The 21,395-nt window shown below is 43.2% G+C and overlaps 1 protein-coding gene across 1 annotated transcript in view; it reads right to left on the reverse strand.

Moving 5' to 3' along the window:
* Positions 1 to 4,469, reverse strand: part of LOC115355642 (E3 ubiquitin-protein ligase TRIM39-like) — a 30,957-nt gene extending 26,488 nt beyond the window's left edge. The window contains exon 1 of the mRNA XM_030046499.1: positions 4,377 to 4,469. Within this exon, the coding sequence (XP_029902359.1) occupies positions 4,377 to 4,469 (93 nt within the window). The remainder of the gene's footprint in view (positions 1 to 4,376) is intronic.
* Between the last annotated feature and the right edge of the window lie 16,926 nt (positions 4,470 to 21,395).

Below are 21,395 nucleotides of genomic sequence, written 5' to 3' on the forward strand. Positions count from 1 at the left end.
GTTTGGATTGACCAAATAAACTGTTCATTCATTCAGAAATGACAAAGAAAGTTTAAAAGTTTCTCAGAGTTTTGGAGAGCTGGACGTCGAGTGCACAGCCAAAGAAGAAAAATCATGAAGCACAAAGACTAAAACTAAGATTTTTTTTTTATTAAAATTTAAAAAAAAAAAAAAAAAAAAAAAAAAAAAAGATTTCCTTACTGCTCCACAGACGCTCAGCCAGCTCCTCCTGCTTCATCCTCCTCAGGAAGTGCATTGTGAGCTGCAGAAAAAACTCCCTGCTCCTCCTCTGCTCTTCCTCCTCATCCCCCCTCTGCCTCTCTAAGAATTCTGGGTAATCTGGCCTCAGAGACCTCTGCAGGTTTTTCAGCTCGTTCTTCACAAAGGTGACCATGTTCTCCTCCAGCAGCTGGAACACAAAAATAAAAGAATTAAACTTCCAAATTAAATTTTGGACACAAAACACAAAATCAAATGGAGGTCAAAGAGCCTGAGGCTGGGCTGCACCAACGAGGATTCATTTTTAAACCCAGTTAAATCACGGTTTGCACCAACTTTTTAAACGGCTTGAACATGAAGATGGGTTCAGTTTAAACCTCTCTTTAAACCTCAGCTTAGTTTCTACTCTAAAACTAGATTAAGTTTAATCCTGATCCTCCAAAACTGGTGTTTGATCAATTTAAACTGTGATCTGGTTTTAACTTTAATTCACACTTGAGGGGCTTTAACTTTGAAAATGTCTGCATTTTGGAGCAAAATGATGGAGTTGTTCAAAGACAGAGACAGACTGTCCTGTCAGTCAGAAAGTCTCTTTTCTCTAATGATTCTGTTTTCTTTTATCTTGCAGGATTTGTCCGCCCTGCTGCATTTCTTCAGCCCAACCTGTTTCTCAGAAGAGGAGGAGAAGTTTGAACGTCTGTGGAGCCACGATGAGCAGCTCACTGCTTGTTAGCGAGCCACAGCAAACTGGTTCCCCTGTCAGAGGAAACAGACAAACTGCTTTCTCTCTTTCTGCTTCCTGGCTTCTGACAGCATGTGAGTCCGTCTGCTTTTAGTCCTCAACCTTCATGTGATCACTTGTTCCTCTGTTTTTCCAGTGAGCATCTTCACTGAACTGTCATCCGATGAGTAAAGTTGAAATCTGTAAACTTGGACAAACTGAATCAGGATCAGTTTTTAATTGAACAGCAAATCTCTGCTTCCTTTGAAATCTGATCTGCTCTTTTTAAACCGGGCTTTGCTAAACTCCCAGGGCTCAAAATGACGTTTTTCCCTCAGTGTCCGGAAGCTGTCCCGAACTCTGCCTTCAGCTGTCCCAGACTGAACAACCACTGTCTAAAATTAAAGATCTTTTTTCATTGTACACAGTACATATGGTTTAATAACTTTATTTCAGTAACTCATCACTTTACTGACACACTCTGGTCCAACATGGAAGTTCTGGTTGTTCACTGCACTGATATCTGAATAAAAACATGAAATCACCCAAGGTGTTTGGCCACAGTCAGTTTTCAATATTCTCTTGCTGACTGGCTGAGTGACTGTTTTTTCTGTATTTCTGACTGCTGGATCAGTAAATGCATCACAAACTGCAGTGCAAATGCAAGCCTGTCTCTGATTGGTGGACGCCGATGGAAATGTACATACACACTGTCTTTCAGCATCAGTCCTCTTCTTCTGCTGCTGTTTTGCCACTTTTTCCTGCCTTCTCTGCATCACAGAGTCGAACCTCTGGGCCGTGGACGGAGGTGCACAGCTGCCCGTGTGAAGCGGCTGATTTCTGCAAACAGCCCATGTTGGAGATCCAACATGGCAGCATTTTGCATTCAGCCTTGTGAGCGTATTCTTGTCTAAAGCAGCGAGTTCTGCAGGCAGCTCAGCTCACATCAGATATTTTACAAAGCCAAGTGGCAGCGAGCCGATGGAAGAAAAGCTGAGCGCTGTAGAAGCAGTGAGAGACACCAGCTTTTAATCCCTGTGGACAGAGTGACTGACACAAACCATGTGGACACAGCCTCCCAGTGGCGCTCTGCCTTCATCACCAGTCGGCACACTGACACATTTCACTTCTTTTAGAATCATTTCATTTGTGATGGTGAGTTTCTCTGCTGTCCCAGACACTGTAGATTTGTGTCCCTGCTGCTGTTTTTATCGTCCCCAGGATATCCTTGCGGGACATCCCGGGACATCCTTCATTTCCAACACTGACTCTGACTGGAATTAATCTCAGATTAAATGAATCCTTGTTGCTGTAATCCAGCCTGAAAGATGTGAAGAGAGCAGCACGGAGACGATTCAGAGCAGAATGGCTGTTTTTCAGTCGCTATGTTGTTGGACATTTACACACCTTAAATATGGAGGCCAGGTCTGTTTGATGCTGCTGGGCAGACTGAGCACTGGGAACCTCTGAGCTCTGCTGCTGGACTCTGTGGAGGACACACACACACACACACACACACACACACACACGGTTATTGGATGTGATGTTTTGAAAGCGGAAACTCAGTCAACAGAGTCTGAAGGATCAAACCAATTCTGGATCTCATGAATCTGATGACAGAAAAACATCTGATTTATCATCGATTTGAAATAATTACCCATCATCCTCAGAGAGGTGGCTGCCTTTGAACTGAACAGGACGTCCCATAGAGCGGTCACTCTTCATGGACACACAGCTGGGCTCAGGTCCAGGTCCAGGGGAGTCTGGTCTCTCCTGCTGGATCCTGATAGAAACATTATGAACACACTGAAGGGATTTGCTTTACTTTCTTAGTAACATACTAAGAAAATAATAACTTATTTTGAGAAACATTAAAAAATAGAAAAAAAATATGATCTAAACACACACACACAGAGCTTTTCCTGTGAATAATGCTGCTGTGCTGATTTGCCTGCTGAGCTCTGAGATGGAGAACAGTCATGGACAGTCAGAGATCCTCATCTCACCTCTTAGCTTTGGTCTGGCTGTCATGTTCCCCAGACAGAGTGCTTTCAGAGGCAGGGAGCCCCTCCTCTCTCTCCTCACACACATCCATAGCCGAGCCGACACCTTGACACAAACACAGCGGCTCATTGATGACAACAAGCTTTCCATGACAGGATGTGTGCTGTCTTCCTGTCAGCACCATGTCACATATACAGAGTGGACGTAACACTCAGAGCAGCCGCCCTTTACATCAAACCCACTGAGCAGCTTCATCTACAGAGGACTTTGAATCCTCTGGGACTCCTCACACATGGACTGGGAAAAAACAGTTTAAGTGAAAGGTTATGAATTATAATTAATTTGTTTTCAGTCAAGCATATCCATGTCACCAGCTTAGATATGTTTGACTGAAGAGCATTTCTTGTGTTGTTCCTCCTGCATATTTCACCACATGATCTGAGATTAAAATCAAACTGAGGCTCACTTTGGTCGCCACTGAAAAAAATTCAGGTAAACATCTTTAGACAATATTAATGTTGTTGACAAAGTCAGATGTTAGTAATAAAAACAAAATGGTACAAGGAATTCCTGTAAAAACGTGGATCTACAAAACATCAAAAGCACATTTTGACAGACGTCACCGCCATCTTGTCATCCCAGTCTGCTCTCCAGTCCTCCAGTTCTAAAACACAATGTAGGAGCCTGTTCATCAAACATTTCTAATGATCCCTGGTCGGCTCTTTACCTGCTTAGTCACATCCACATCAAATCAAAGAGACTTTCCAGCTTCACCTGGAGAGGAAACACACAGAGAGAAAAGACGTTGTGTTGTCCTCCTGCGTCAGTCCTGAGAGTGTGAACACTTTAGATCTGAAAGTGCAATAACTTCCTCATAACTTCAGTATCAAAGTCCACAAGTTTCATTTGATCATGATATGAAACCTGTAAACCTGTAAAATGAGACTCAACTATTAATATCATGTAGAAAATTCTCAGACAAAGAGCATAGCAAATTTTAAAGAAATATTTCAACACTATTTCTGTTCAAATTAATGTCTTTTGACATATTATATTTCTCAAAGTATGTGTTCCACCTTATCTCCCTTTTGGTTAATAAATAATCAAGAGCAGCCCTTAAGCCTGGAAAGTCACATATCTTTTATTTTTTTATTGTATGACACACACACAGCCACACAGCAGAATAAACACTGCAGGACCTTCAAGGCTACAGGCAGTGTGTCCATAGAGGACACTCCAGTGGACAGATGTAAAATGTCCCTGGGTATGATGTGTGTCCTCCTCAGTCTCAGTGTCCACCAGAGACCTGGGACTTTGAGCTTCTTCAGGATCTCAGCTGTTCTGAACTCTGCACTCTTCTGGACTCAGATCTCACTTGTTGTTCTTGGAGTCCCGAGTGCTCCCATCACCACCGGGACTCTTTGGCCTTCACTTCCCACATCTTCTCCAGCTCCTCTTCCACTCCCTGGCTCTTCTCCAGCTTCTCATATTCCTTCTTCTTCACGTTGTCCTCACCTGATTTCATTTGGTTTGAGCTAACTAACCTGAACCTCCTGGCTACGCACATAAGTCATTCTTCTCTCACCACTGGAATTTTGCCGTCACCCCTCAAAACAGCAGCTGTCACCCCAATACTTAAGAAACCTGGCGCTGATCCGAATAACCTCAGTAACCTCTGCCCCATATCCAATCTTCCATTTCTCTCCAAGATCCTTGAAAAAAACGTCACTTCTCAGATCCATTCCCATCTATCTCACAATAATCTCTTTGAACAATTCCAGTCTGGTTTCTGCCCTCTCCACAGTACTGAAACGGCACTCCTCAAAATCACCAATGATCTTCTCCTGGCAGCTGACTCCGGTCTCCTATCCATCCTCATCCTGCTTAACCTGAGTTCAGCCTTCAACACCATCTCACACACCATCCTTCTGGACAGACTCCTCTCTACTGGCATCACTCACACACCCCTCAACTAGTTTAAATCCTACCTCTCAGTTCATTCAACTTAATTCTTTCACATCACAGCCATTCCCAGTCACAACAGGTATGCCCCAGGGCTCTGTCCTGGGTCTCCTGCTATTCATCATCTACTTACTCCCTCTTGGTCACATCTTCCAGAAACATCACATTCTTTTTCACTGCTACGCAGATGACACCCAGCTCCATATCTCCACCAAACTTGACTCCACCCTCCCACCTTCCTCCCTCACCGACTGTCTCCTCGAAATAAAATCCTGGTTTTCATCCAATTTCCTCAAATTAAACAGTGACAAAACAGAAATCATACTCATTGGCACAAAATCCACTCTGTCCAAAACCCCTAGTTTCACCTTATCCGTTGACAACTGTTCCATTTCTCCTTCCCCTGAAGTCAAGAGTCTGGGTGTCATCCTCAATAGCACACTTTCCTACAAATCCCATATCAACAACATAACCCGGTCAGCTTACTTCCATATCCGCAACATCAAGCGCCTCCGCCCCTCTTTAACACCTCACACAGCTGCCATTCTGGTCCACAGTCTTGTTACCTCCCGGCTTGACGACTGCAACTCCCTCCTGTTTGGCCTTTCTCAAAAATCCCTCCATAAACTACAGCTGGTACAGAACTCAGCAGCAGCAACTCGTGTCATCACAAAGACTCCATCCACCCATCATATCACGCCCATCCTGCAGCAGCTCCACTGGCTCCCCATCACTTACCGTATCCAATTGTCCAAACCTTGCCAGGGTCCGCCGGGTGGCAGGTGTTGGCAGTCGGCAAAGCAGGAGGCAGGTGATGGCAGTCGGCGGATCTCTGGAGGTTGTCTTGGCAGCTCACAGCGATAACTGTAAATCCTTCAAAGTTTCCAGGTCGGGAGCAATGGGGAAAAAAAAAAAAAACGCTCTGGTGTACGCTGGAGTAGCTACAATGAGTCCAGTCAATGTGCTATAATGACTGCTACATCATACAGCTATCTGATAATACAAGCTACTTTACAATGTGACAAATAAAATCTCTTACTTCCGGGCTGAAAGTGTCTTCTTTAGTCCACAGAAAATATGTAGAAAATGTCTCATGGACAGACTGTTGGATAGATAGTCTTAAAAAACACAACTACACACTTCTGCAACACATTCACTTGCTGTAACTCTTTCCAGTCAAGCCACCACACATCACATCAATTCACTTCCTTAGTTTTTTTCATCTCCGTGACCCAAACTCCCTAATTCAATCAATGACTTCATACACACACACACACACACACACACACACACACACGCACACGCACACACGCACGCCACTTCCTCTTACTCTAATTAATTTCCAAAATGAACAAAAATATTTATAACAATGAATTTGTACATTTTTTACTTATATGCTGTGGAATCTGTTAATCTTAAATGAAATTGCTTTATTTAAACAATTTTAATGATTAATTTTTTAACCTTAATTAATTTTGTCTTGAACATTAATTTTATTACAGTGAATTCTCTTTTTAAACCGGTTAAATGGGAAAAACAAATGTGAAGTTTGGACAACATTTCAGAGTTTTTTAGCCGTCCATGTACAACAGCACTGGACGAAGCAACAACATCTTCAGCAGCTCATCAGGCAACGCTAGCGCAACTGGCAGCTCACTAGAATCAGCACTGGACAGCGCCAAGACCGAGCGGCCCTGATCAGCGGTTTCAGCACTGGACAGCGCCACGACCGAGCGGCCCTGATCAGTAAACATACAGAACACAAATGTGCATACAGCACAATAAAATCAGCCATTATATCGAGATAAAGTCACATGACTTATTTTCATTGTTTGACATTGGAAACAAGGAAAAATGTGCAGGTACATGACAGGAAACAGCACAATAATAAATGAATAATAATAACAATAAGTGAATTCATGGTAAATTCAACTGTAGTAAAGAGTTATTTTCAGTTCACAGACAATGAAAAGCTCATTCAAATATTGACTTATTACACAGTAAACTATAATTAACAGTTTACACTCACAAACACTTACAGCTTACACACAGGGCCATGCGGTCCATAGGGCAGGTTAGGCAAATGCTATAGGCGCCGTCATGCCAGAGGGTGCCTATACATCTCAAAGATCATCTATTTTTACAAGATGCACCACTCTGCAGTATACATCTAACTGGAAAACATGGACGGTGCTGTCCGAGCAGGCAAAGCAGACCTGGGTTTCTTTGAACAAAATGTTGAGGACGACACACTGAGTTTCATGTGAACTGGTTTCGGGTTCGGGGTTTGGTTTTTCTCACTTGTTGCACTGGGACGATGCCATTCATCTACTGGAAATTCGCTGGACCAAGAAATGTTGTTTTCTATGAACTTTTATGATTAAAATGTCATCTACAGGCTTAGCACAGGAGACTCAACTTGGCTGCTAAAAGTTGCATGTTGGGTAATTTGAGTAATTAGTATAAGGAGCTAATCACTAAAAACCGAAAATGTCTATAATTTCGCTTGTAAAGGTGATCTGAGAGTCTAACTCCATGTTGGTGACGTCCAGAAATAAAAAATAAAAATGAAGTAATCTGAAAACATTCCCATCTGCTAATTTTTGAACTATTTGTATACAATTTATGCAAATTATGCTCATGAGAAAAAGTAATGGATGGATTTCTGGACATCACCAACATGGATTTAGACTCTTAGATCACCTTTCCAAGTTCACTAAAAGCTAAATTACAGCCATTTCCAGATTTTGTTGATTAATTAGCTCATTATGCTAATTCCTCACATTGCTAATCTGATCATCTGAGCCTAAAAGTTCAGAGAAAAGGTAAATGCAACACAGCATCATGTTTTGGTTTTGTGTCATTTCATGTCACATGTTTTCACAGCGGACTCGGGTCCTGGAAATGGAGGCAGAGTGAGAGGTCTTGATCTTTCGATCTCTTCCGTGTGGTGATATAGAAAAATACAAACTACTGAAATATGAATTTCAGCGAGCTGTGTTTAAAGCCAAAGCTTCCTATAAAGCTAAGCTTGAAAACAGACTGCAAGCGAATGACATTAAAGGTGTTTGGCGAGGGCTGCAGGACATTACTGACTGTAAAATCAAGCACCATGCTCCAGATAATGACCCCTCCCTTCCTGGGAAGCTTAATGATTTCTACTGTCGTTTCGATGGTGGAAATCATCAGTCCCCCTCTTTTTACAGAGAGCAGGGTGACTCTCCACCTACTATCTCTGAGCATGTCGTTAGAATGTTGCTCCGCCAGCAAAACATCAGGAAGGCAGGGGGGCCTGACGGCGTGGCGTCAGCCACATTAAGATACTGTGCTGACCAACTAACACCTGTTCTCACTACCATCTTCAACTGGTCTCTCCAACTTGGCATTGTGCCCGCTTGCTTTAAATCTGCTGTGATCATTCCAGCCTCAAAAAAAAATAAAATCACCTGTCTTAATGACTATAGGCCTGTCGCCCTAGCATCTGTCATTATGAAAGTCTTTGAGCGCCTGGTATGTAAACACCTGTCCAGCATTGCACTAGACCCTCACCAATTCACTTACAGAGCAAATAGAAGTGTTGATGATGTAGTTTCCCTCTGTCTGCACTCTATCCTTCAACACCTGGAGTCTAAATCCACATACGCCCGTGTCCTCTTTGTGGACTTCAGCTCCGCGTTCAACACCATTGTTCCTGTGAAGCTAATCCACACTCTACAGGAGCTAGGTGTTAGAACATCACTTTGTAAATGGATTGTTAACTTTTTATGCGACAGGAAGCAAGATGTTAAAATTGGTGACCATGTCTTGCAGCCTAGGTTTCTGAACACCGGTGAACCTCAGGGTTGTGTCCTATCTCCACTCTTGTATTCCTTATACACACATTTCTGTCAGTCACACACTAGTTCAGTCTTGTTGCATAAGTTTGCAGACGACACCTCTGTGGTGGGTCTCATTACCAACGAGGACGAATCTGACTATCGCTGAGAAGTAGAGGAGTTGGTGAGATGGTGTGAAAGCAATAACCTGATATTTAACATCTCAAAAATCAAAGAACTGGTAGTCGACTTTAGAAAGATCTCTAGTCCCCTCACCCCCCTCTCCATCGATGTGGAGGAGGTAGAGAGGGTCACCTCTTTCCAGTTCCTCGGGACCACCATCCATGAATCCCTATCATGGGATCTCAACACCAACATTAAGATCAGCAAATCCCACCAGCGACTCTATTTCCTGCGGCAGCTCAAAAAGTTCAGGGTCAGCCAGGCAGCCATGATGCACTTCTACAGGTCTACTATTGAAAGTGTGCTCACATTCTCCATGCTTGTCTGGTTTGGTCACACAACCTCTCAGGACAAGACTCGGCTGGAAAGGGTAGTACGCTGAGCATCAAAAACCGTAGGATGTAGCCTCCCTTCACTTTCATCACTCTTCTCCACAAGAATAATTAGGGAGGCTAAAAAAAATCATAGCTGACCACTCTCATCCAGCACACCACCTCTTCAGTCTCCTCCCATCAGGTAGGAGATACAGAGGCATTAAGAGCTCAACATCCCGCTTCAGAGATAGCACATACCCTTTGGCTATTAGACAACTGAACTTGCACTGACTTTAATGGTTATGTATATACAGGTTACATTGTAAGTAGCACTTTAACACAACTGCACGCACTTTCAATGCCGCTGGGTATTGCATATTGCTTATTGTTCACTGTCTGGTTATGTTTATGATCGTCTTTTTGTACATGACGTGCTGCTGTACTGTCCTTGTCTATGATATTTATGTCAACTTCTTGACATGGCAATAAATCTATTGAATCTTTAATCTTGAATCTTGTCTGGGCCTCCACGTCACTCTCACAGCGCCGTTTCCTGCCACAAAGATGTTTACTGCGCTGCGTGCTTTACGTCAGGTGAAGGTGTTTCAGTTTTCAAAACTTTATTTACATTTTTCATCTGAAAAAAATCTGTAAATATACACAGGGGCACCGTAAATGGGGGAAATGTTAGGACAATTCCAAGGGCCTTTGCCTGACAGGGGCCCCAAAAATAGGTAAAAACTAATATAAAATTATCATCGAGTAAATATATATATATTTCAAAAATAACTACCAATACTATCATTATGATCTCTTTGTTTTTACTTGTTTGTGCAACACAATAAACACTATATATATATATATATATATGTGTGTGTGTGTGCCTATATATGTGTGTGTGTGTGTGTGTGTGTGTATATATACACACACACATATATATATTTATATATATATATATATATATATATATATATATATATACACACACACATACATACACACACACACACACACACACACACACACACACACACACATATATATACACACATACATATATATATACACATACATATATATATATATATATATACACATACATACATATATGAGAAGAATGAGAAGGTGTGTCCAAACTTTTGGCCTGTACTGTATATATACATATACAGTATAGGCCAAAAGTTTGGACACACCTTCTCATTCAATGCGTTTTCTTTATTTTCATGACTATTTACATTGTAGATTCTCACTGAAGGAATCAAAACTATGAATGAACACATGTGGAGTTATGTACTTAACAAAAAAAGGTGAAATAACTGAAAACATGTTTTATATTCTAGTTTCTTCAAAATAGCCACCCTTTGCTCTGATTACTGCTTTGCACACTCTTGGCATTCTCTCGATGAGCTTCAAGAGGTAGTCACCTGAAATGGTTTTTCAGTCTTGAAGGAGTTCCCAGAGGTGTTTAGCACTTGTTGGCCCCTTTGCCTTCACTCTGCGGTCCAGCTCACCCCAAACCATCTCGATTGGGTTCAGGTCCGGTGACTGTGGAGGCCAGGTCATCTGCCGCAGCACTCCATCACTCTCCTTCTTGGTCAAATAGCCCTTACACAGCCTGGAGGTGTGTTTGGGCTCATTGTCCTGTTGAAAAATAAATGATGGTCCAACTAAACGCAAACCAGATGGGATGGCATGTCGCTGCAGGATGCTGTGGTAGCCATGCTGGTTCAGTGTGCCTTGATGGTGACAGTGTCACCAGCAAAACACCCCCACACCATCACACCTCCTCCTCCATGCTTCACAGTGGGAACCAGGCACGTGGAATCCATCCGTTCACCTTTTCTGCGTCTCAAAAAGACACGGCGGTTGGAACCAAAGATCTCAAATTTGGACTCATCAGACCAAAGCACAGATTTCCACTGGTCTAATGTCCATTCCTTGTGTTTCTTGGCCCAAACAAATCTCTTCTGCTTGTTGCCTCTCCTTAGCAGTGGTTTCCTAGCAGCTATTTGACCATGAAGGCCTGATTGGCGCAGTCTCCTCTTAACAGTTGTTCTAGAGATGGGTCTGCTGCTAGAACTCTGTGTGGCATTTATCTGGTCTCTGATCTGAGCTGCTGTTAACTTGCGATTTCTGAGGCTGGTGACTCGGATGAACTTGTCCTCAGAAGCAGAGGTGACTCTTGGTCTTCCTTTCCTGGGTCGGTCCTCATGTGTGCCAGTTTCGTTGTAGCGCTTGATGGTTTTTGCGACTCCACTTGGGGACACATTTAAAGTTTTTGCAATTTTCCGGACTGACTGACCTTCATTTCTTAAAGTAATGATGGCCACTCATTTTTCTTTAGTTAGCTGATTGGTTCTTGCCATAATATGAATTTTAACAGTTGTCCAATAGGGCTGTCGGCTGTGTAGTAACCTGACTTCTGCACAACACAACTGATGGTCCCAACCCCATTGATAAAGCAAGAAATTCCACTAATTAACCCTGATAAGGCACACCTGTGAAGTGAAAACCATTTCAGGTGACTACCTCTTGAAGTTCATCGAGAGAATGCCAAGAGCTAACCCTAATCCTAACACACATCCAGTCTGGTCTCTCCTGCTGGATCCTGATGGAAGCATTATAAACACACTGAAGGGATCTGTGTCCTCATTTAAAAAAAAAAAAAAAAGACAACTACACTAACAATACTTTTTCTTACTTAGTAGTGCTAAAACACAAAGATAACAAAGGCTTGTTTGTTCCAGAAGCATATTTATCTTAGAAATATACAGGTTTATCAGTTTAAACCTGTTTTATTTCAACAGATAGTGAGCCTGTTCAGCTCTTTGAGCCTTTATCATAGATTAAGGGCTATAAAAGTAAACTGGACCTTGTATCTCGGACAACAGAGTATGGAGGTTCTGAACCTCTTCTGTATTGCATTCATGAATCTGATAGGCCATGTGTTTATTATCAGCATTAAATAATTAACTTTGATCAGGGAGTTTGCTGCATCTTTGCTTTGGTCTGGCTGTCATGTTCCCCAGACAGAGAGCTTTCAGAGGCAGGGAGCCCCTCCTCTCTCTCCTCACACACATCCACAGCCGAGTCAACACCCTCACACCTTTCATCATTTCTGAAGTATGAACTGCAACATATTCAGAAACTCTTTTCTTCAGGTCCAAATACATGCTCTTCCTGTTTTTTAATGAATTATTATTTAAAATAGGCTGAGCATCATTTGCAGTTCTAAAATAGCAGAAAGCAGGCACCTTGCACACAAGCTGTAGTCAGTGTAATCCACCAGAGGGCGCCCTCCCTCCACACAGAAACCTCATTCATGAGACAGGAGACAGCTGACCGTTATCCAAATGTGACCTTGACAAGAATCTGAACATCAACATGATGGATTTATTGATTTAGATAGATAGATAGATAGATAGATTTTTATTGTCATTGCACAATCATATACGTATAATAATGCGACGAAATTAGGGCTCAGTCCTTTCGGTGCAGGGGAGAATAGAAAGCATCGTGCATTCTGCTAGTTGAATAGCCAAGTCCAGTAATAGATGGCTGCAGCCATGTCTCTGATATCAGAAAAAATGCAACAGTCACGGAAACACTTGTTTCGTTCAAACTTGGTTTGCAGGTAACCAGCAGAGGGCGCTGGGGCAGTGAGGGCGAGGGCACTGCACTTTGATTTTTTAAATACAGTAACAGAAATGACCAGATTTATTTATTTATTTTTGGATAAATATCACAGTTACATGTAGAACTGCCAGGCTGTTTGACATGAGGAGTTCAACAGTGGAGAAAGCAGAAAGAATTCTTTTTTTTATTATTTTTATTTTTATGGTTTTGAGTCAAACCAAATAATTAAAACATACTGAATATTTAAAAAAAAAAAAAAAAAAAAAAAGTACCTTACCTGTCTCCCTGTGTCTTCATCTTCTGTCTGTGTCTTCATCACCTGTCTCCCCGTGTCTTCATCACCTGTCTCCCTGTGTCTTCACCAGCCGTCTCCCTGTGTCTTCATCCTCTGTCTCCCTGTCTTCATCACCTGTCTCCCTGTGTCTTCATCACCTGTCTCCATGTGTCTTCATCACCTGTCTCCCTGTCTTCATCACCTGTCTCTCTGTGTCTTCATCACCTGTCTCTCTGTGTCTTCATCACCTGTCTCCCTGGCTGTTTCTTCACTAACTCAGTGATTAACTTGAAGTTGGGACAGCTTGTAGTTTTACTGCTAGACTGACATCAGACAAACTGACAAGACTAACAAACAGGACAGACGTCCCGGCTCTGCTAGAGGACTGTGTGGATGGAAGGTGTGAGAGTGTTGTTTGGTGCAGGTGAGGCAGTGGCCTGCAGCCCACCTGCTTCACCTGCAGCAGCATGATCATGATGAACTCCTGACTCCATGTGTTGTACGGCTCTCAAAGATGAGACGTCTTGTAACAGACTGAACAACCTCTACTTGTTGAACTACATTACACACAGAGCAGCATAGGCAGTGTTACAGCACCACCTACTGGTAACTCAATCACCATAGCACAATACAAGATTTTTAATGTTAATTTAAAAAATATCAGTCATGCATAATGGAAAAAATAATTAATCTGTGCTATAACAAGTTCAATAAAAAATGTCCTCTGTCTTCAGGTCTCCCTCTGGGTCTCCTGAAGGTGTCAGATGTGTGTGTTGGTGGTGGTGGTTTGAATCTGCTGCCGTGGTCGTGGAGCGAGGACGTTTGTTCACTCTGAGCGGGAAGACGAGACCAAACAAATCCAGAAAGTGGATCAGTGGTTGAAGCGTAGCAGCAATACAGCTGGAAACAAGGAGGAAGAAGAGAAGAAGAAGCAGAAACACAAACAAGAGAATCTGCTCAGCATCAGGTTGTTCTTTCACACTGATGGAGCTGGACTGACCCTCTGACCACAGGAGGCTCAACTGGTCAGGACCAACTGGACTGACCCTCTGACCACAGGAGGCTCAACTGGTCAGGAGGAACTGGGCTGACCCTCTGACCACAGGATTTATTTATTTATTCATTCATTCATTCATTTATTTTCTTTCTATTTTGTATAGTTACATTCTTCTCTTGAGAATCTGAGCAGTGACAACTGACCCAACTTATCCCCTTAGCCATCAGATTTAAGAGTTAAAAGGCACGGTGAACTCCAAGAGCTAGAGCTGGGCTCTGCAATGCCGTTCTCCAGCAGCTCACCTGCTTTTGCAAGCGGCAACGTTTATCCGGATTTACTGTGTACACATGTTACACACACACACACACACACACACACACACACACACACAGTCACAAGCCGGCAAACTGAATTTAACACCTGATGCAGGCCTGATGTGGAGCTTGGGAGCAGGGAGGTCTAAAACAGGATGGCCGCTTCGCTCAAAAGAGCAAAAAATAAAATAAGGTACCTTGTTGAGAGGTTCGGGTACGATTCCTAACTTAAATTGTGTCTCTGGCGAGGGTAAGATGACGCAGCGTTGACCAAATCTTGGCAGGGTCCGCCGGGCGGCAGGTGATGGCAGTCAGCAAACCAGGAGGCAGGTGATGGCAGTCGGCGGATCTCTGGAGGTCGTCTTGGCAGCTCACAGCGATAACTGTAAATCCTTCAAGGTTTCCAGGTCAGGAAAAATGAAAAAAAAAAAAAAAAAAAAAAAAAAGCTCTGTTGTGCTCTGGAGTAGCTACAATGAGTCCAGTCAATGTACTAATGACTGTTACTTCATACAGCTGTCTGCTAATACAAGCTACTTTACAATTTGACAAATAAAATCTCTCACTCTCTGACTGAAAGTGCCTTCTTTAGTCCACAGAAAATGTGTAGAAAATATCTCAGGGACAGACTGTCTGATAGATAATCTTAAAAAACACAACTACACACTTCTGCTACATATTCGCTTGCCGTAACTCTTTCCAGTCAAGTCGCCACCAATTAATTTCCTTAGCTTTTTTCATCTCCGTGATGCAAACTCCCTAATCCAATGAATGACTTCATACACACACACCACTTCCTCTTACTCTAATTAACTTCCAAAATAAACAAAAATATTTATAACAATGAGTTTGTACATTGTTAACTCATTTATGCTGTAGAATGAATCTGTTAATCTTAAATGAAATTGCTTTTTAAACATTTTTTTTTTTTTAACATAAATGAACTTTGTCTTTATTACAATGAATTATCTTTTTAACCTGGTTACATGCGGGGAAAAAATGTCAAGTTTCAACAGCATTTTTTTAGCTGTCCATTTTTTAGTCATCCGTGTACAACAGCACTGGACGAAGCAATGACATCTTCAGCAGCTCATCAGGCAATGCTGACGCAACCGGCGGCTCACTAGAATCAGCACTGGACAGCTCCACGACCGAGCGGCCCTGATCGGTGGTTTCAGCACTGGACAGCTCCACGACAGAGCGGCCATGACCCGTGTTTTCAGCACTAGACAGCTCCACAACCGAGCGGCCCTGATCAGCGGTTTCAGCACTGGACAGCGCCACGAGCGAGCGGCGATGATCGGTGGTTTCAGCAATGGACAGCGGCACGACTGAGCGGCCCGGATCAGTAAAATACAGAACACAAATGTGCATACAGCGCAATAAAATCAGCCATTATATCGAGATAAAGTCACATGACTTATTTCCATTGTTTGACATTGGAAACAAGGAAAAATGTAGGAGTACATGACAGGAAACAGCACAATAATAAATGAATAATAATAATAATAAGTTAATTCATGGTTAATTCAACTGTAGTAAAGAGTTATTTTCAGTTCACAGACAATGAAAAGGTCATTCAAATATTGACTTATTACACAGTAAACTATAATTAACAGTTTACACTCACACACACTTACAGCTTACACAAAGGGCCGTGCGGTCCATAGGGCAGGTTAGGCAAATGCTATAGGCGCCGTCATGCCAGAGGGCGCCTATACATCTCAAAGATCATCTATTTTCACAAGATGCACCACTCTGCAGTATACATCTAACTGTGAAACATGCGCGCGTTGTCCGAACAGGCAAAGCAGGCCTGGGTTTCTTTGGACAAAATGTCGACACACTGAGTTTCATGTAAACTGGGTTCGGGTTCGGGGTTAAGGTAAGGTAAGGTAACTTTATTTATACCTTTATTTATGTGGCTTTTCACTGGCTGGGTTGCAGCCAGTGAGAAGCCACAGACAAGAGACAAGAGACAAGAGACAAGAGACAAGAGACAAACGACAAAAAAAAACAAAAAAACATAGCACTACATCAACACAGAACTACTAGTACTACTGATAAAAACAGTGACAGATAAAAGTGCAGCGCTGTGTGTGATCAAAGGACATGAAATAAATTAATATGTGAGTGTATAGATAAAATTCAAGATTCAGAGTTGAGGCATTAAAAGATTGCCAGCCACATACATACATTTACACACATACAGTTGTCATTTATTCAGTTTGGTTTGGCAACTGTTTGTTGGTATATCTAATTGCTGAGGGGACAAAACTCTCTCTATATCTCTTTTGGTTTTTCTCACTTGTTGCACTGGGACGATGCCATTCATCTACTGGAAATTCGCTGGACCAAGAAATGTTGTTTTCTATGAACTTTTATGATTAAAATATCATCTACAGGCTTAGCACAGGAGACTCAACTTGGCTGCTACAAGTTGCATGTTGGGTAATTTGAGTAAATAGCATAAGCAGCTAATCACTTGTAAAGGTGATCTGAGAGTCTAACTCCATGTTGGTGACGTCCAGAAATAAAACATAAAAATTAAGTAATCTGAAAACATGACCATATGCTGATTTTGACCTAATTTGTACATAATTTATGCAACTTATGCTAATGAGGAAAGGCCATGGATGGATTTCTGGACGTCACCAACATGCATTTAGACTCTTAGATCACCTTTCCAAGTTCAATAGAAGTTAAATTACAGACATTTCCATATTTTGGTGATTAATTAGCTCATTACGCTAATTCCTCAGATTGCTAATCTGATCATCTGAGCCTATAGATGACATTTTAATCCTAAAAGTTCAGAGGAAAGGTCATTGTAACGCAGCATCGTGTTTTGGTTGCGTGTCATTTCCTGTAACATGTTTTCACAGCAGACTCGGGTCCTGGAAATGGAGGCAGAGTGAGAGGTCTTCATCTTCTCTGCATCTCTTCCGTGTCTCGGCCTCCACGTCACTCTCACGGCGCCGCTTTCCGCCACACAGATGTTTACAGCGCCGCGTGCTTTACGTCAGGTGAAGGTGTTTCAGTTTCAAAACTTTATTGTCTTGACAGACATTAACAATAAAACCCCAAACCCCAGAGAGACAGACAGAGAGAGAGAGAGAGACAGAGACAAAGAGAGAGAGAGAAGCTCCTTATTGTCCCAAAATCAGAAGTTGATACAATAAATATTTAATAACAGCAAAAGACAATAAAAGACATGATAGATAGATAGATAGATAGATAGATAGATAGACAGACAGATAGATAGATAGATAGATAGATAGATAGATAGATAGATAGATAGATAGATAGATTTCGTTATGTTTCAGTATTTTATTCATAACAATTCGTTTTAATAAAGCATGTGTCACAACTTTTTTTCCTTTATTGAATTAAATTCAGGTCAATAACATGAAATTCACTTTTTACAAACATTTTTCATCTGAAAAAATTCTGTAAATGTACATAAATATACAATGAAAAACAAAGAAAATGCAAGGAAGAGAAAAAAAAACTTCAGGGAGTAAATGTGAAATATCAAAGTGATCTAATAATTTTTGCCAATTTATGATTTCAAAAATGATCTTTGAGGAAAGTATTGAATAACTTTATTGACTCTCCCATCCTGACAGAACGAGCAGCATGTTACGAATCTCTCTGTGGAGGCAACTTGTCATGAAAATCGACACTGCTGAAGTTATTAAAATGAAGTGAGCTGATTGGATGTTGCCAGGCAGGTTAACTGTGTGATGTTAGAAGTGTTTCTCCACACAGGAGGAGACTCTCACGCCATCTGACACACACACACTGAGGAACCATGTGACAAAAACCCAAAGCCCGGGTACAGAGGCTGAGTGAATGTGGAGGTGAAGGTGTGGAGGTGGATCAGTGTGTCAGAGGAGACGCTGTAGAAGGACAGAGAGCCATCAGGCCAGTCCAGATACACTGCCACTCTGTGAGAGGAGGAGGGGGCAGGGATGTCTGTGCTGGTGTTGTTGTGCCAGACAGAGAAACTTTTATCAGAGCAGAACAGACTCCAGGAGTTTTTGTTCCATCCAAACCTGCTGTCAACACTGGCTCCTGTCCTGCTGATTCCTCTGTAAGTGACTGCGATAAAAACCCCTCCTTTCCACTCGACCTCCCAGTAACAGCGACCAGTCAGATCATCTCTACACAGGATCTGTCTCAGGTAGTCAAACCTCTCTGGTTGATCAGGATATGGCTGCTCCTCTCTCACTGCTGCCACCTTCCTGTTGTCCTCAGACAGGACGAGGTGTCTGTTTGCTGTGTTTGTGTCCAGTTTGAGTTCACAGGAATCTGATGGAGAGAACAAGACACAAAACACCAGCAGATTTTTATCTAACACACCTATTGCCTTTATTATCTGTTGCTTTATTGACAGTTTCAAGTCAAACGGTCCATGTTGGCCTGTGGAACTCCTGAGGCAGCTGACGGGTACCGGCAGGCCAGGCGTGCCGCAGCTCGGGCAGTGGCAGAGGCAAAAACTCGAACCTGGGAGGAGTTCGGTGAGGCCATGGAGGAGGATTATCGGTCGGCCTCGAAGAAATTCTGGCAAACTGTCCGGCGCCTCAGGAGGGGGAAACAGTACTCTGCCAACACTGTTTACAGTGCAGGTGGTGAGCTGTTGACCTTGACTGGGGATTTTGTCGGGCGGTGGAAGGAGTACTTCGAGGGTCTCCTTAATCCCACTGTCACGTCCTCCGTTGAGGAAGCAGAGGCTGAGGACCCAGAGGTGGACTCGTCCATCACCCAAGCTGAGGTCACTGAGGCAGTTTGCAAGCTCCTCAGTGGCAGGGCGGCCGGGGTGGATGAGGTCTGCCCTGAGTATCTCAAGTCTCTGGATGTTGTGGGGCTGTCTTGGCTGACATGCCTCTGCAACATCGCGTGGCGGTTGGGGACAGTGCCTCTGGAGTGGCAGACCGGGGTGGTGGTCCCTCTTTATAAGAAGGGGGACCGGAGAGTGTGTTCCAACTACAGGGGGATCACACTTCTCAGCCTACCCGGGAAGGTCTACGCCAGGGTACTGGAGAGGAGGATTTGGCCGATAGTCTAACTTCGGATTCAGGAGGAACAATGCAGTTTTCGTCCTGGCCGTGGAACACTGGACCAGCTCCATACTCTCTGGAGGGTGCTCAAGGGTTCATGGGAGTTTGCCCAACCAGTCCACATGTGTTTTGTGGATCTGGAGAAGGCATTCGACCGTATCCCTCGTGGTGCCCTGTGGGGGGTGCTCCAGTAGTATGGGGTCCGAGGCCCTTTGCTAAGGGCTGTTCGGTCCCTGTACGACCGGAGCAGAAGCTTGGTTGGCATTGCCGGCAATAAGTCAGACCTGTTCCCAGTGCATGTTGGACTCCAGCAGGGCTGCCCTTTATCACCGTTTCTGTTCATAATCTTTATGGACAGAATTTCTAGGCGCAGCCGGGGGCCGGAGGGAGTCCTGTTTGGGAGTCACAGGATTTCATCGCTGCTTTTTGCGGATGATGTTGTCCTGTTGGCTCCTTCGAGGCAGGACCTTCAGCAGGCACCGGGGCGGTTCGCAGCCGCACACTCGGCTGGGATAAGAATCAGCACCTCCAAGTCCGAGGCCATGGTTCTCGACCGGAAAAAGGTGGCATGCCCTCTCCGGGTTGGTGGAGAAGTCCTGCCTCAAGTGGAGGAGTTCAAGTATCTCGGGGTCTTGTTCACGAGTGAGGGAAGGATGGAGCGTGAGATTGACAGGTGGATCGGTGCGGCCTCTGCAGTGATGCGGTCGGTGGACCAATCCGTCGTGGTGAAGAAGGAGCTGAGCCGAAAGGCACAGCTCTTGATTTACCAGTCAATCTACGTCCCTACCCTCACCTATGGTCATGAGCTATGGGTAATGACCGAAAGGACAAGATCGCGGATATAAGAGGCCGAAATGAGTTTCCTTCGCAGGGTGGCCAGGCGCTCCCTTAGAGATAGGGTGAGGAGCTCGGTCACTCGGGAGGAGCTCGGAGTAGAGCCGCTGCTGTTCTGATGCCCCCATGGACGCCTCCCTGGGGAGGTGTTCCGGGCATGCCCCACCGGGAGGAGGCCCTGGAGAAGACCCAGGACACGCTGGAGGGACTATGTCTCTCGGCTGGCGTGGGAATGCCTTGGTGTCCCTCCCGAGGTGCTGATGGAAGTGTCTGGGGAGAGGGAAGTCTGGGCGTCTCTGCTCAGACTGCTGCCCCCGCAACCCGGCCCCGGATAAGTGGCAGAAGATGACGACGACAATGACGACGACGGCGACGACGACGACGACGGCGACGTTTAACATGTTCATGATGACAGAGCTGTTTATATGGAAAGCAAAAGGTTTTTATGGGAAATCATTTTGTTTCTTTCTATCCCTGTTTTTTCATGAATTTAATTTCAGTTGTTTTAATTATGCACTTTGTAGGTTATGTTTTATGTTTTATCCTATTATATCTTGCTATAAAAAAGCACTTTGTAGCTTTGTTTGAAAAATGTGAAATAATTACAATAATAATTATAATAATGATAAGAACTGTTGTCATTACTGTTATTACTATTATTAGCATGAGCATTAATGGCATTATTCTTATTGTTGTTTTGTTATTATTTTTATCATTATTATCATTATTATTACAGTTTAGTAGCAGACACATAATAGAACTGTGGTCATAATTCATTATAATTGGCCTGTCATTGGTTGTAACGTTCAACATGTTCAGTTCTGTTTTGTGCCTTTCTGTGTTACTCGTCCACTTTAAGAGCTAAGTGTGTTGCCATAGTAATGGCTAACTCCTTGTGGCAGTATAATTCCCCACAACATCCACGCTGGAAACACACAACTTCCACATGTTAGACATTTCATTACAGAAATGGAAACCACTCAGTTAGGATGATACAAGCATGGACATTTTTACTTTGTGGACATCAGTTGTGATCAAATGAATAAAAATAAATTGATAAA

The sequence above is a fragment of the Myripristis murdjan genome, chromosome 23, assembly GCF_902150065.1.
Source record: "Myripristis murdjan chromosome 23, fMyrMur1.1, whole genome shotgun sequence".
Classification (NCBI taxonomy): domain Eukaryota; kingdom Metazoa; phylum Chordata; class Actinopteri; order Holocentriformes; family Holocentridae; genus Myripristis; species Myripristis murdjan.